General features: G+C 38.8%; 1 protein-coding gene across 7 annotated transcripts in view; it reads left to right on the forward strand.

Moving 5' to 3' along the window:
- Positions 1-15,877, forward strand: part of MND1 (meiotic nuclear divisions 1) — a 95,744-nt gene continuing 79,867 nt past the window's right edge. For all 7 annotated transcript variants that reach the window (XM_067035699.1, XM_067035696.1, XM_067035697.1 and 4 more), the window contains exons 1-4: positions 1-56; positions 6,592-6,657; positions 10,228-10,285; positions 13,935-14,083. In XM_067035699.1, the coding sequence (XP_066891800.1) occupies positions 54-56; positions 6,592-6,657; positions 10,228-10,285; positions 13,935-14,083 (276 nt within the window). In that variant the 5' untranslated portion in view covers positions 1-53. The remainder of the gene's footprint in view (positions 57-6,591; positions 6,658-10,227; positions 10,286-13,934; positions 14,084-15,877) is intronic.

Genomic DNA, 15,877 nt, shown 5'->3' on the forward strand with positions numbered 1-15,877 from the left:
CCCGCCTCTCGCCGCGCTCAGGCCCCGCCGCCGGAAGACGCGCCGCCTGCGCAATGGTAAGAGCAAGGGGCGCGCTCCCCCCGGTCCCCCTCCTCCACCGTGGCCCGGCTGCAGAGCCCCTCGGCTGCGTGCCAGCCGGGCCCGGCGTTGGCCCCCGGGTGGGCTGCAGAGGCCGGCTCCCCCGCCAGGTCGACGCCCCGGCCGCCCGGCTCCCGCCGCCTGAGCCCCTAGGCTGAGGCGCCGCGCTGGGATCCCCGTCCTTGTGCCCCCCGGCTCCCTCCCGGGCGGGTCACGTTAAATACGGGCGTTCGAGAACGTGCCCCGAGTGTCTCACGAACTCAGCAGTCTGTCAGCAAGGCCGCGAGTCACTTTAGAAGCGGTGCCCAGGATCCCCGCTTCCGGCCTCCAAGGCGCCGCCCCCGGTGGAGAACAGGGAACGGGTGTCGGCGGGCAGCGCCGGGGGGTTCCGGGGGCCCGAGGAGCTTGCTTGAGATTTGAAGATTGAGTGGTTTGGGGCCTTGTAGCATTTAGAGCACATTTCAGTATTGCTCACAATTTCCAAAGTGATCTAACAAATCTTCATTTTATGCCAGTTAGAGGATTTCTGTGAAAATGCGTTGGTTTTTACGAAGGGCAGGGCTGCCCTTTTGTGCTTCCGGAGTCGCTTTATTAGGGAAGCACCTTACCGACTTCGTCTTCCTTGCATTGCCTGATGGGTTAAGTCCTGGTTAGATTCCAAATCGTCTCTTTCTCTTTGTGAATTTAATGTCTTTCTGCTCATCAAATCATTTTCATAAACCTTCAAAGTTTCATACCCCACCCCCTTCTGTTGGCAGAGAATTACCGTCTAATGAAGTGGATCTAAGATTTTAATACCTTAATTAAGTGGCCGTTATTTTGCCAAGCTGGTGGTGGACGGAGATATAGGTTGTACGATGTTTATTTGAAGATCCTTGTCCAGATGTAATCAAAACTGATAACGGTCTCTTTGTGGTTAAACTAACAACCCAGCCACCTGGGCATAAAAATGGAGGCCCACACTTAAATCTGGTACCAGTGTTCCGTGATACCATATTTCTCCTTTATAGAGTTACTGGCCTGATAGAACTGACTACTGAGTACTACGCAGCCCATATGCATTAATTTTTTTTTTGGTCTTTTTACCTAATATCTCTCTACACCTACATCATCTTCTAATACTAAATGGTTTAATGTGCTATTAACTCTTTTCTGATGTTTACCTCTAGTAATGGAGAAACATGGAACAAGTTAGAATAAAATTTTTGTAAGAGACATACTTCCTATTTTTCATGTATTATTAAGAACTAAGTTTATTATGTTGATCAGAGATAACTTTTGTTCTCTTTCCTGACTGTGAATTAATAGCTGTTTGTTTCGATTTTGGTTGTGCTTGCTGGGTAAACAGTTGTTATAAGTCCAAGCATGTTTTTGGAATTGGAGAAATGTGGTGTGGTCTGCCACTTCTGAGGGCAGCAATTACCATCTACTTTTAATTTTTCAAAATTGTATTAGTGATCAACAGGGCTGACTTTAGGAAATTTTTTTGTGGGAACTTAGTTCCCCGACCAGGGCGAACCTGTGCCCCCTGAAGTGGAAGCGCGGAGTCCTAACCACTGGACCACTTAGGATTTCTTTAACTCCTAGTTGGAGAAGTTTCCTTCATTGTCCTCAAGTCAAATTTACTAATTTGACTTACTTACTAACTTGAGTGTATCTTACTTACTAATTTACTTACTAGTTTGAGTGTATCTCTAACTTATACTACAAGGAGATTTTCTTTAATCCTAAATATTACATGAGCACTTGTTGATTTTTTGGAGAAATTTCTAAATATGAAGTAATATGGCATCCTTTTACATTAGTTACTTGTAAAAGGCCATGATACTCTCCCACAGTGGTTAGTAATGAAAACTCTTTGTAGTGGTGAAGGAGACTGATGAATAAATTAGCCTGAAATCAGTGTTAACGGTTGATACAGCTCATCCATATTTCTTGAGTCACTTTCATAAGCTGTTGAGCTGAGTGATAAGAGCTTTCCTAAAACAGTGTGCCCTCAGGACCTTAGATTCTCCTCATTGCCTGCTTCTGCATGGCAGATTCTTGCGGAGTCCAGGGTCTCTCAGGGAGCAGTTTATAATAACAAAATGTTAGGAGCGTTTTCTAAAGCTTTGGCTCTATTTTCCACTGATGCAGCCACAGACTAAAGTCCTAAAGGGATTCTCATTGCCCCACAGTGCCCCTAACTTAACCTTCAGATTCTGGGCTGAGAGAAACAGTGTTTTCAATCCTGGTGCACAATTAAAGCACCTCAAGATTTTTAAAATATGAGGCCAAGGGGCTCCATTTCAGAGATTCTGATTCATTTCTTATGGGATGTTCCTGGGCATCAGTAGTTTTAAAAGCTCCTGAGATGATTCTAATCTCTGTGTATGGCAGTTTGAGACCAACTGGACTAGAGAAATAGCTGAATGGGCCTTCTAACTGAGTGTGGATATCTTGCTTTATTCAGATACTGCAGAAGCCAGTGTGAAGGGAGGCTAATACATAGTACTGAACTCTAGCTCTCTACCCTAGGTTTAGTGAACGTGTCTTCATAGTGTATGGTTTCTTGGAACTGAGATTCCTCTGGTTTATCTCTCCAAGTAAGGCAATAAATGGTTATCACAGACTTCCTTATTATCAGTTCACCCTGAAATGTATTTATGGGAGTGCAGAGGGGTATTGTGGGATTTGGGAGTCTGAACGGCCTCAAATTTTAGATACATGGTCCTGAAATTGAGGGCTGATCTTTACAACCGCTCTTCTAACCTGGCACTAACCTCTGGGAAGACAAAGGCAGTTCATGTTCTGAAGAACTCTTTTTCTTTTGTTTTGCTTTGTCTTATTGAATGAAAGAGTCTTTAAATTCTATAGTACTTTACAGTTTTCAAGTTTCACACATATGATTTCATATAATCCCATAATAACTCTTTTCTCCCTCCACCCCTATTTTGCCCCCCCATCCTTCTCTCCACTGGTAACCACTAGTTTGTTCTCTTTATCTGTGAATTTGCTTCTTTTTTGTTTTATTACTAGTTTGTTGTATTTTTTAGATTCCACATATAAGTGATATCATACAGTGTTTGTCTTTCTATGACTTATGTCACTTAGCCCTCCAAGTCCATCCATGTTGCCACTTTTTTATGAAAAAAATCCATTTTTATAAAAAATCCATTGTGTGTGTGTGTATATATACATATGTATATAAGTACATATGTATATGTTATTATACATACACCACATTTTCTTTATCCATTCATCTGTTGATGGACACTTAGGTTGCTACCATATCTTGGCAAATGTAAATAATACTACTATGAACATTGGGGTGCATGTATCTTTTTGAATTAGTGTTTTTGTTGCTTTGGGATATATACACAAAGGAGTGGAATTGCTGGGTTATATGGTGGTTCTATTTTTAGTTTTTGGAGAAAGCTCTGCATTGTTTTCCACAGTGGCTGCACCAATTTACATTCCCACCAAAGTGTATGAGGGTTTCCTTTTCTCTTTCTACTTTGTCACCAATTTGTTATTTGTGGTCTTTTTGATGATGGCCATTCTGACAGGTGTGAGGTGATATCTCACTGTGTTTTGTTTGTTTGTTTGTTTCATTTTGTTTTGTTTGTTTATGGGTGTTTTTTTTTTGGCTGCGTTGGGTCTCTTGCTGCACTTGGGCTTTCTCTAGTTGCAGCAAGCGGGGGCTACTCTTCATTGCAGTATGTGGGCTTCTCATTGTGGTGGCTTCTCGTTGCAGAGCATGGGCTCTAGGCGTGTAGGCTTCATTAGTTGTGGCTCGAGGGCTCAGGAGTTGTGGTGTGCGGGCTCAGTGGTTGTGGCTCATGGGCTGTAGAGCGCAGGCTCAGTAGTTGTGGCACACGGGCTTAGTTGCTCTGCAGCATGTGGGATCTTCCTGGACCAGGGCTTGAACCCGTGTCCCCTGCATTGGCAGGCAGATTCTTAAACACTGTGTCACCAAAGAAGTCCTCATTGCGGTTTTGATTTGCATGAGAGGAAGGTGTTTTAGATAGAACAACATTTTTAAAAAGGCACAGAAATGGGAAAGAGCATGCTGCAAGTGGAGAATTACAAGTAGTTTTTGTATTACAGCTTAAATTGCTTAGTTCTTCATGTTGTTATGGTAAATTTGAGGTGGGGAGTGGTATCTGTGAGAGGTAGGTTGGGGTCAGGTGACAGAAGGCCTTGTATGTCATTCTAGGGTGATTGGATACTTCTGGATGATTGAGAGCCACTGAAGGGTTTTAAACAAGGGAGAGGCATGGGTAGGCATGGCAAAGGAGAGCTTTGCTTTTTGGCAGCGTGGAATGTGGCTGGAGGGTGGGACAAAGCATGGTTAGCGGACTGCAGGTATGTAGTAGGGAACAGATAATGAAGGCCTGAGGTAGTAGGGATGGAGCAGACAGGATCGATTTGAGAAACAGTTAAGCTCTGAAATTGGCAGAACTTAATGATTGGTTGGATGTGGAGTAAGAGAGATGAAGGAACCCTAGGGTGACTGCCAGGCCTCTGGCTCGGGTAACAAAGTGGAATCTAACTGAACTCAAGATCCAGAACAGCAGGTTTGGAGAGTAGATGTGTGAGAGGAGAGGTCAGTTTAGACCTCCTGAGTTTGACGTCTATTCAGCAGACAGGTAGGTACATGAGATTGGAGCTCAGGAGCCCACTTAATCCAATAATGTAAAGATTTGAGTTATCAGCATAGGTGTTTGTTAAAACCATGAAAGCAGGTGAGATCAAAGAAAAGGTGTGAGGAGAGAGGGGATCAGTAGAGAAAGAATCCTGGGGAACTACAGTATTTAAAATTGTGGACAGAGGGAAAAGAGAAAAAGATAAACTTTGAGGCTACTTATTTTACCTGTGCAACTCATCAAGGAACACTGGATAATTTACTGTGAAAAGGGGTTAATGGGTTTCTAGACCATGTACTCTGGAATGCATTCAGAACAGCAATTCCAAATTCCTTTCCCTGTCTAGTGTAGGCTCTCGTTTCTGATGGAGTTTATGTTTGGATAGGTTTATTATTGTTGGTTTATTTATGTCTGGTTTTTACATGGCATAAAGTATTTTAAAGTTCTTACTAAACAATTTATGTTCCTCTGTAATCCCATGCAATTTTTAAGAAAGATGCAGGTTACTTCAGAAACATTAGTGTGGAATCCTCCATGAGAGTGCTAGAGATTATGGTTCTTGTTCTCTTTTATTTTCTGTGAATATTTGCATTGAGGAAATTTGGCGTTTTGAAAATTCAGACTTTAGCTTTAGGTATATACCCTATATAAAATATATGGTAAAATTTATTATTAAAATACATTTCAGTTGCATCTTTTAAAAATATTTATTTATTTAATTTTATTGTTTATTTTCTTAATTTTTTTGGCTGCGTTGGGTCTTAGTTGCAACGCGCGAGATCTTTTTCCTTGCGGTGCATGGGCTCTTCATCGTGGCCTGCGGGTTTTCCCTCTCTAGTTGTGGCACGCAGGCTCCAGAGCACGTGGGCTCTGTAGTTTGCGGCACACAGTCTTTCTCGTTGAGGCACGTGAGCTCAGTAGTTGTGGTGTGCGGGCTTAGTTGCCCCGTGGCATGTGGGATCTTCGTTCCCTGACCAGGGTTCGAACCTGCATCTCTGGCATTGGGAGGCAGATTCTTTACCACTGGACCACCGGGGAAGTCCCTCAGTTACATCTTAATTATCTTAATTTCAAGTTAGCTAAATAATAACCTGAAGTAGGCTTTCATTTTCTACTTGGATGTGGTTTTCCTTCCTCCAGCCTGCCCTCCACAATGCTCCCTAACTCTTATCTTGTCACTCCCTGCTTTAGAAATTGCTCAGTAGCTCCTCATGGCCTGAAGTAAAGTCTGCTGTCTTTGGCTGGACAGTCAGCCTTCCATAATCTGGCCCCAGACAACCTTTCTCATCTCATTTGCCACTTCATCTACATACTCCACTTGTATAATAATCGTCCCTGAGTGTTTGTCTTTCTGGAGCATTCCATGTACTTCTGTAACACTGTGCTTGTGTGTGATCTGTCCAGGACACCCTTCTCACCATTTCTCAACTTGCCAAAATCTTGTTCATCTCTAGTCTTCCTAGCTAACCCTCCTCCCTTTCCAGGGTGGAATTAATTTATTCTTTCCTGGGTAGCAATTTGTACATGTACCTGTTCATTAATTATAAGTAGTTATGTCTATTTATTTTCCTTGAGAGATTAAGTCTTTTGAAGGTAAATACAGTGACTTATTGGATCATTTGATAAATATTGAACTTCTACAAAATGCCCGGCACTGTCTCAGTCACAGTTCTTATTGTTATACTGGCAGCACCTACCACAAGGCTCGGCATGAAGTAGTAGAGTTGTTAAAATCCGTCTTGAGGCCTCGCTCTGAGAGTTATTAAACCTCTTGGTCTCAGATGAGACCCTGCATTATTTCTGATAATGTTTTGAACCAAGTTGTCTTAAAAAGCGTTGTTTTTTTTTTAATTGCACTGTTTACTTTTTAACTTTTGTGCTTTAGTCGAAGAAAAAAGGACTAAGTGCAGAGGAAAAGAGAGCCCGCATGATGGAAATATTTTTTGAGACGGTAAGTCGTTTTCCTTAAGATTTTTAGTATTTTATGTAATTTTCTCCTTAAGTTTATGTCATCCAGTGTTAACTGTACCTTTTTTTAAAATTAGAAATCAATAGTGACCAATTTCCTAAAGAATGAATAAAATTCTACAAACACTTGTGGTTCCTGTGAGCTGTGGAGCATGAAAGAGTCCTATCCCAGGATTTGTAGAGTCTCTTCTATCCAGACTGCCCTATACTCTGGCACCATAATTAACTTTCTGAAGCATATATTTGATTGTGTCCCCTTTTACCTGAAAATAATAATGATAATAGCTCACATCTACTGAGTGCTTCCTAGGTGCCATTTACTATTCTAAGCACTTGGTGTAGTTATCTGATTTTATCCTTTTTAACTCTCTGAGATCCTCATTCTACAGATCTGGACATCTGAGACACAGCCTAAGTGCCCTGGATCTCAAAACAAGAAGTGATAGTACTAGGATAAAAACCCAGGGGTGAGGGCTTCCCTGGTGGCGCAGTGGTTGAGAGTCCTCCTGCCGATGCAGGGGACACAGGTTTGTGCACCGGTCTGGGAAGATCCCACATGCCGTGGAGCGGCAGGGCCAGTGGGCCGTGGCCACTGAGCCTGCGCGTCCGAAGCCTATGCTCCGCAACGGGAGAGGCCACAACAGTGAGAGGCCCGCGTACGGAAACAAACAAACAAAAATACCCAGGGGTGATTATCTAATTATAGAGATAGTGCTAAATACAGCCTCTTTACATTTATAAGCCTGCATATGGTATAACACATATGTGATGGTACATAGCCTCCTTAATTTATTCCAGTTATTCGTGCCTGCCACTAACAGGAAATATGTTTGAAGTTTCTGCTCCTAAGTGGCAGAACCAGGATACAAACCCAGTCACCTGGCTCTAGAGCCTGTTTTCTTCACCACGTTGCTGTACAATGGCTTTTCTTGCTTCCAGGTTAAAATCCAAACTTTTGACCTACAAAAATATTAATTTCTTACGTCTTACCTCTTGACAGGACATTCAAAATCTGGTTTGGCCCCAACCTACTGGCTATTTTCATTATTTACAAATATCAATATGAAGAAGGTGGGGAAAGTGACAAAATAGAATATAAAATTAATAAGTAATGATAATACTGGACATTTTCATTTTGATAATGCAGATTCTCAGTGAAGCAAGTGAAATATTGTGGGCATTTTTTTTTAACTGTTTGCCCTTTAAGCAAAATCTTACTAGTCTTACTTACATACAATGACTTACTAAAAGTCATTGGCAATTCAGAACAGAGTATCATATTAATAATGATGATATGATTAGCACGATAAATTGATAATGTTTGTAGGTAAAAATTATGACTATTTATTCTGCTGAGTTGAAATATTTTTCCTATGGTGTTAGAGCAAGAAAAGTAGATTTAATTCCTAGCAGGCAGTGGAAAGCTGGCGAGAGTGGTGAGGAGAATTAATTTGTTCTTTATGATATTGTTGGCTGTTTTTGATTAAAATTTTTTCAACTCTGCTCTCAATGACATTAAGACACTAATGACTAAGGTACCATGACTATAATGGGTATTAAAGGTTTAAAGAAGTTCAATAGTCAATGAGTTTTTAGGTAAAGATAGGAATTAATTGTATTAATTGATTGATTTCATTTCATATATCCCTATACATATTAATTCATATGAATACATACATAGATTTATTTGAAGTTACTAATTCTTTGCCTGTTACACTTAGGAAGAACATGGCCACAGTACAGCTCAAAGATAGAGAACTTGTACCTGAAGTCTGTTTTACCTAATAGCTTTGTGATGTTAAGCAAGTTACTTGACCTAAGTCTCAGTTTCTTCATCTATTAAAAAGGCTAATAATAATTGTACCTAGTTCACAAAGTTGGTATGAGGATTGAATGGAATAATCTGTGTAAAACATTATAATGCTCAGGTCATAAGTGCTTAATTAAAAGTTATCTAACTTTATAACTGTGTGTCTTCCATGGTATCTTTACACATAGTTTTTTGTTTTTGAGAGCTAGAACCATTGTGTTCATCTCTCTTTTATTATCTCTGTTTAATGTAGGGGAGAACCAATATTTACTTGAGACCATTTTCTCTGTCCACTTAAATGACCACACTTTAGTCCTGAGGTTAGTTCTTTGCAAACCCATTTATTTACATAGCAACCCCACTGGGGCAGCCAGTATGTCTGGGGCTTTTCCTTGATAACCACATCTAGGCAGATGTCTCAATAAGTTCATGTTCTTTTTTCTAAGGTATTTGCGAATAGGTTTGATTAATTGGGTTTTTTTTAACGCATTAGAGGCCTGAAGTTAGTAATTTACTGCATATTCTCTGAGACCCTACAGAATTCTCTTCTAACAGTTTATTCCCAGATGTGCAAAAATTTATTTTACACTCTAGGACCAATGACTTATTATTTTCCTTAATTTACTAAATCTTAAGTGTACTGAGATGAAGTTACTTTTTTCAACATTTTATTATTAAAGATGAAAGAATTTCACTGTGAATACCTATATGCCCAGCTTAGATTCTACCGTTAACATTTTATACTCTACTTGCTTTATCATATATATACATTCATCTATCCATTCCTTTATCCATCTATCAATTCATCTTTTTTGCAGGGGGTTGTATATCTGGACTACTGGTCTTTTGTCTGGTATATTTGGTGAATATTGTCTTCCAGTCAGTCTTTTCAGTTTCTTAACAGTGTGCTTGGATGAGGAGAAGTTTTAAATTTTTATGATGTCTAATTTCCATCCTATTGAAGTTACCTTTTCAAGTTTATGTTGGAAGAAATATATCCCAGATTTCCATAACAATAATCACAATAATTCTGTTCTTATTACTGAATACTTCAGTCTTTTCAGATATTTCACTTTTATTATCCAAGTTCTTTTTACCAGTTCAACCACAGCTCATTACAAGAAGAAAGGAGTATTCTGCATAGATTTTTTTTTCCAACCATAAGATTAAATATTCTCTGTGTATATCTTCCCATAATGTTTTGGTTTGCATGTGGTGGACATGCAGCATGTATAAGTGAATGATCGATAGGCAGCCATAAATTGTATGTTTTTCTTACTTAGGTGTTGCTCTTCCATGAAACCTTACATGTAAATAAATCTTGACAGCTGTCTGTTTTGCTTTTAGTTAGAACTGCTGATCTGTGATGTATGGTATATGCTAAGCAAAGCACTATTTGTGTTTTCTTCAAATCAGTGTCAGAGAAGCTGATTATCTCATGTTAACAAATGATTCATCATAACTAGATTTTATACTTCATTGGGAAGATGTCCTTTGCATTCTGCCCTCCAGTTACTTTAAAGAATTGTATGTTCATGCAAAATCTGTCCATTTTAGGTTCTGTTGAAGGTATTGAACAAGACAATTACAGTTTCTTCTAGCTCTAAAATTCTCGATTCTATTGCACTATTCACCTCCAGTCATAGTTTTTTAGTACAATATTTTATAAACATAATTATGGTAAATATAAATATATAGTAGAAAATAAATGCATGTTTTTCATCTTTCAACTCTTTTAAACAGAAAGATGTATTTCAATTAAAAGACATGGAGAAGATTGCTCCCAAAGAAAAAGGCATTAGTAAGTATCAAAAATGTGCCAGAATGTTTTGGTAAATACCCATCATCTTTCCTGCAACAGTGTTTCACTTCCTGGAAATGTAAATTTCTAGAGATGAAGAATGTTTATAAAAGTCCCTATATAATGTTTCTGGGCCATGACCATGATTCTTGTGTTTGAAGTATCTGCTCTAGGGAAACTAAAGTGGAATATGCATGCATGCCTGTGTGTGCACACACATAAGTATACATACACACAATTATACACATTTATTTATTTATGGGTATAATTTACTTCAGAAGAAGTAAAAACTTCTTCATGTATGTTCTGGTATTTGTTAAATGTGATTTACATAGTGTATTAGTTTTCTACAGCTATTGTAACAAATCACCATAAACTTAATTTCTACTTAAAACAGTAGAAATTTATTTTCTCATAGTTCTGGAGGCCAGAAGTCTAAAATCAAGGTGTTGGCAGGGTTGGTTCCTTCTGGACGCTCTGAGGGAAAATCCATTTTATGCTTCTCTCCTAGCTTCTGGTGGCTGCCCACAGTGCTTGGCTTATAGACACATCTCTGCCTCTGCCTTCACATGGCCTTCCCCGTTTTTTTTTTCTCCTCTTCTGTGTCTTATAAGGACACGTGTGATTGGATTTGGGACCCATCCTAAATCCAGGATGATTTTATCATGAGGTCCTTAATTACCTCTCTATAGAACCTTTTCCAAAATAAGGTCACATTCACAGGTTCTGGGGGTTATCTTTTGAGGGGTCACTACATATGATATATATATTTTTAAACCTTTCTGATTATATAAGTTATACATGTTATTTTAACAGATTTGGAAATTATAAAGAATATAATAAAAATAAAAGTTGTTCATAATCCCTCTATTCTGAGATCACCACTGTTAACATTTTGGTATATTTTGATATCTTATTCTTAGGTTCTGTTTATCTGTGTTTGTATGTATCTGTCCATTTCTCTGAGAGGGAACCATGCTGCATATACAGTTTTGTGTTTGTGTATTTTTCCATATACTATCATATCATCTACACTTTCCTATGTCATTTGCTTTAAAAAAAAATGATTTACAACATCTGCATCTTAGCCCATTAGCTATTGTTGACCATCTAGGTTGTTATCAAATTTTGCTGCTAAAATTAGTGTGTAATTAACATGCCATCCATAAATTTTTTCTAAGACTTATTTTTTAGAGTATTTTTAGGTTCACAGTAAAATTGAGAGGGAGGCACAGTATTTCTCCTATACTTCCTGCCCCCACACATGCATAACTTCCCCTATTATGAACATCATTTACCATTGTACATTTGTTACAGTTGACAAACCTGCATGGACACATCATAATCACACTAAGTCCATAATTTACATTAGTAAATTACTACTTAGTGTTGTACATTCTATGGATTTGGACAAAAGTGTATAATGACACGGATCCATCATTATGGTGTCATTAAGGTATCATACAGCATATTTTCACTGCCCTAAAAATCCTCTGCGCTTCTCCACCTATTCACCCCTTCCTCTCCCCCTGCTGTAAACTTTTTTCCACATCTCATATTACTTCATTAGGAAATGTCCCCAGAAATAGAATAGAAAAAGAGACTTGTCTAGTTTTAGGCTTTTTATGTATGTCCTCAAATTGCCTTCAGGAAAGGCTATTTATACCCAAATTCGTTTCTCAGAACTATTTTCATTTTTAGAATACTTTGACATTTCATTTCAGTTTGTACTTCTTTATAAATGAGGTTGAATGTTTTGCATTTGGTGTAGACTTTATTTTTTTATTTATTAAATCTTTAAATATTTAATAGATTTTATTAAATTGGGGGATCTGCTCTAGGAAAAATTAAAATGGACTTTAAAATATGGATAATTTCTTGGTATAGTTTTACTTAATAGAAAGTAAGAATGGTTTATAATTTCAAACATTTGTGAAATATGACTGTATTTTTACATGCTATTTTATTTTTTTTTTATTTTTTATTTTATTTATTTATTTATTTTTTTGTGTGTGTGGTACGCGGGCCTCTCACTGCTGTGGCCTCTCCCGTTGCGGAGCACAGGCTCCGGACGCGCAGGCTCAGCTGCCATGGCTCAAGGACCCAGCCGCTCCGCCGCATGTGGGATCTTCCCGGACCGGGGCACGAACCCGTGTCCCCTGCATCGGCAGGCGGATTCTCAACCACTGCGCCACCAGGGAAGCCCTACATGCTATTTTAAAAACTCTTTTCTGATTTTTAATCTTACCCCTAACCATAACATCCAATATATTTATTTATTTATTGTTTAATTTTACATAGTAGTTTTGTTTTAGTTTCCTTAGCAAGAAAGGTAATACACGTTCATTGTTGGAAAAAAATATGAAAAATAAGCAAAAAGAAAGAAATAAAAATTGCCGCTTAACCTTAATTCAAGATAACTGTCACATAAGTACATACGGTCTTTTAACTTATTTTTTTATATAATACATTTTGGATGTATATATATCCAGGCCATTAAATATTTTGTAACGTAAATTTAATGAGTGCATTGTATATCATTACAAAAAAAATACTTTTGAGAGCTTCCCCGGTGGTGCAGTGGTTGAGAATCCGCCTGCCGATGCACGGGACACGGGTTCGTGCCCTGGTCCAGGAAGATCCCACATGCCGCAGAGTGGCTGGGCCCGTGAGCCATGGCCGCTGAGCCTGCGCGTCCGGAGCCTGTGCTCCGCAACGGGAGAGGCCAGAACAGTGAGAGGCCCGCGTACCGCAAAAAAAAAAAAAAAAACGAAAAAAACCTTTTGAGTCCCATTATTATACTGATTTCCAGGGTTTTGCTATTGAAAACAGTGCTTTGATAAGCATCCTTATACATATCCATCATTATTTTCTTTAGCTGAATTTATAAAAGTGAAATTTATGCATAAACCTAAGGTTTTAGGTATATATTGCTACATTTTTCCACCCATGTTGAGAGTACCCATTTCCCTGAATCCTTTATTACAATTTTTAGTGTTTTAAATTTGGTAGTCAAGAAATTGTATCTCATGCTTTATTTTGCATTTCTTCAATTATTAGTGGGTTTGAACATTTTTCTTGTTTATTGACAATATTATTACAAATATCGTACATTTAAAAAAATATTTATTTTATTTATTTTTTTGGCTGTGTCAGGTCTTAGTTGCAGCACATGGGCTCTTCGTTGTGGTGCGTGGGCTTTTCTCTAGTGTGGCGTGCAGGTTTTCTCTCTCTAGTTGTGGCGCGTGGGCTTCAGGGCGCATGGGCTCTGGTTTGCGGCACGCAGGCTCTCCATTTGAGGCGCGCAAACTCAGTAGTTGTGGCACGGGCTTAGTTGCCCCCAGCATGTGGGATCTTAGTTCCCCAACCAGGGATTGAACCCACGTCCCCCCTGCATTGGAAGGTGGATTCTTTACCACTGGACCGCTAGGGAAGTCCCTGACCATACATATTTTATAGATGCCCATTGATGTATTTTATTTTTCTGTTGGAGTATTTGTCTTCTTTTGTTATTATTTTTAAAAACTCCTTATTTATTAACTTATTGACTCAATCTATAATTATTGCAAGTGTTTCCCCAGTTATTGGACTTTTAATTTGATTTATGATGTGTCTTAATATGAAGTCTTTAAAAAATTATCTCTCCTAGCTGCTATGTCAGTAAAAGAAGTCCTTCAAAGCTTGGTTGATGATGGTATGGTTGACTGTGAGAGAATTGGAACATCTAATTATTATTGGGCTTTTCCAAGTAAAGCTCTTCACGCCAGGAAACGTAAACTGGAGGTTCTGGAATCTCAGGTATGCCACCACAATTTAAAATAATAGATTTGCTTTGTAAGAAAGAAATTTGTTTTACTTAATCCTCTTTTTATTTAGTGGCTTCCGTTAAATTTTTAACATGCATTTTGGTAGCATGACACTAACCCCATAGCCAAGGTGACTTCTAAGTGACTAATGGGCAGGATACACTGGACAAAGGGATGACTCACATCCCATGTGGTATGAAGCAGGAAGGTGCAACGTTTCATCACGCTGCTCAGAATGACATGCAATTTAAAACTTATGAATTGTTTATTTCTGGAATTTTCCATCTACTATTCTCAGACTGTGACTGACCACAGGTAACTGAAACCATGGAATCTGATACCACAGATATGAGGGGACTACTATATAGGCAAGGAATGAAACTAAAGGGAAAGGGGCTGTGGATTTGTTTTGGGGTGAAGAGAGAAAGAATCCCAATTTTTCTGGAAGATAACAAGAACAGGAAAAGTTAATCAGCAGTAGTAAAGCAAATTAATTTCTCTCTGTTTAGAGGTTATGTGAGATTGTGTTTCTTCACGGGATAATCCTCCTGAAACACCACTTTTTAAAATGATGCTCCTGGGTTTAAGAAGGTTCAACTTTATGGGGAGCCTTCTTTCAGTCAGTGTTCTTAATTACAAGCAACACAAACTAACTCTGGCTGACATTAGCAGAAAAGAAATTTATTGAAAGATATAAGATAGACTTGCAGAATCATGGGGAAGGGTGGACACACAATTCTAAAAGTAGCCAGGAACTGAGGGAAGTTACACAGCCAGACCACAGCCAGAACACACCATGAAGCCTTTCTGGTGAGGACACTGGTGCCTCAAACACTGCACCGAACTCTATTGACATTGCTGACCTCAGAAGATAACTCCATTGGCACTCCTGGCTGAAGAACCAAATGTTGCTGCCACCAAAATAAAACAAACAAACAAAAAACCACCAAGAAACTTCTGTACCAGCTCACAATTTTGGAGGTACATGAGCCTGGCCAAGCCTCGGCCATGTGCCCACACTCTAGTTATCAGGGGAACTGGTGAAGTAAATAATTGGGGTTTCTAATTTCTATGGTGGGAAGTAGCTGCCTCCTTTTGGTGCCTGCAATTCGCCAAAGTAGGAAGGGGGTTTGGATGCTCCCATGATAGATACATACCCACAAAATAAATCAAGAGAAAAAACTGAAAAAGAACACAGGATTTGAAGTCAAAATAACAACAACAGATTTATTGGATATTTACTTTCCTCTGTGTGCCAGATGCTGTTCTAGGCATTTGGAATCCATTAACGAACAAAGAATGGAAGCTGGAAACCAGGTAGTTAAGTTCTTGGAATCATCCAACTATGAAGTAATGGTGGTTTGAACCAAGGTCTTAGCAGCCCACCTACACCCCCTCAGCCTTAGGCAACCAGTAATTTACTTTCTGTCTCTGTAGATTTCCTTGTTCTGGACATTTCATATGAATGGAGTCACATAATATATGTCTTTCTTGACTTGCTTCTTTCATTTAGCATAATGTTTTCATGGTTCATCCATGTTGTAATATGTATCCGTATTTCATTACTTTTTATGGCCAAATAATATTCCATTATTTGGATATACCACATTTAGTTTGTCTCCTCATCAGTTGATGGCCATTTATGTTATTTCCACCTTTTGACTGTTATAAATAATGCTGCTATAAAATTTCATGTACACGTTTTTATGTGGACATATGTTTTTATTTCTCTTGGGAATTTCTGGGTAATATGATAACATTATATTTCATTGATTGAAGAACTTCC

Source organism: Kogia breviceps, chromosome 6, assembly GCF_026419965.1.
Source record: "Kogia breviceps isolate mKogBre1 chromosome 6, mKogBre1 haplotype 1, whole genome shotgun sequence".
Lineage (NCBI taxonomy): Eukaryota > Metazoa > Chordata > Mammalia > Artiodactyla > Physeteridae > Kogia > Kogia breviceps.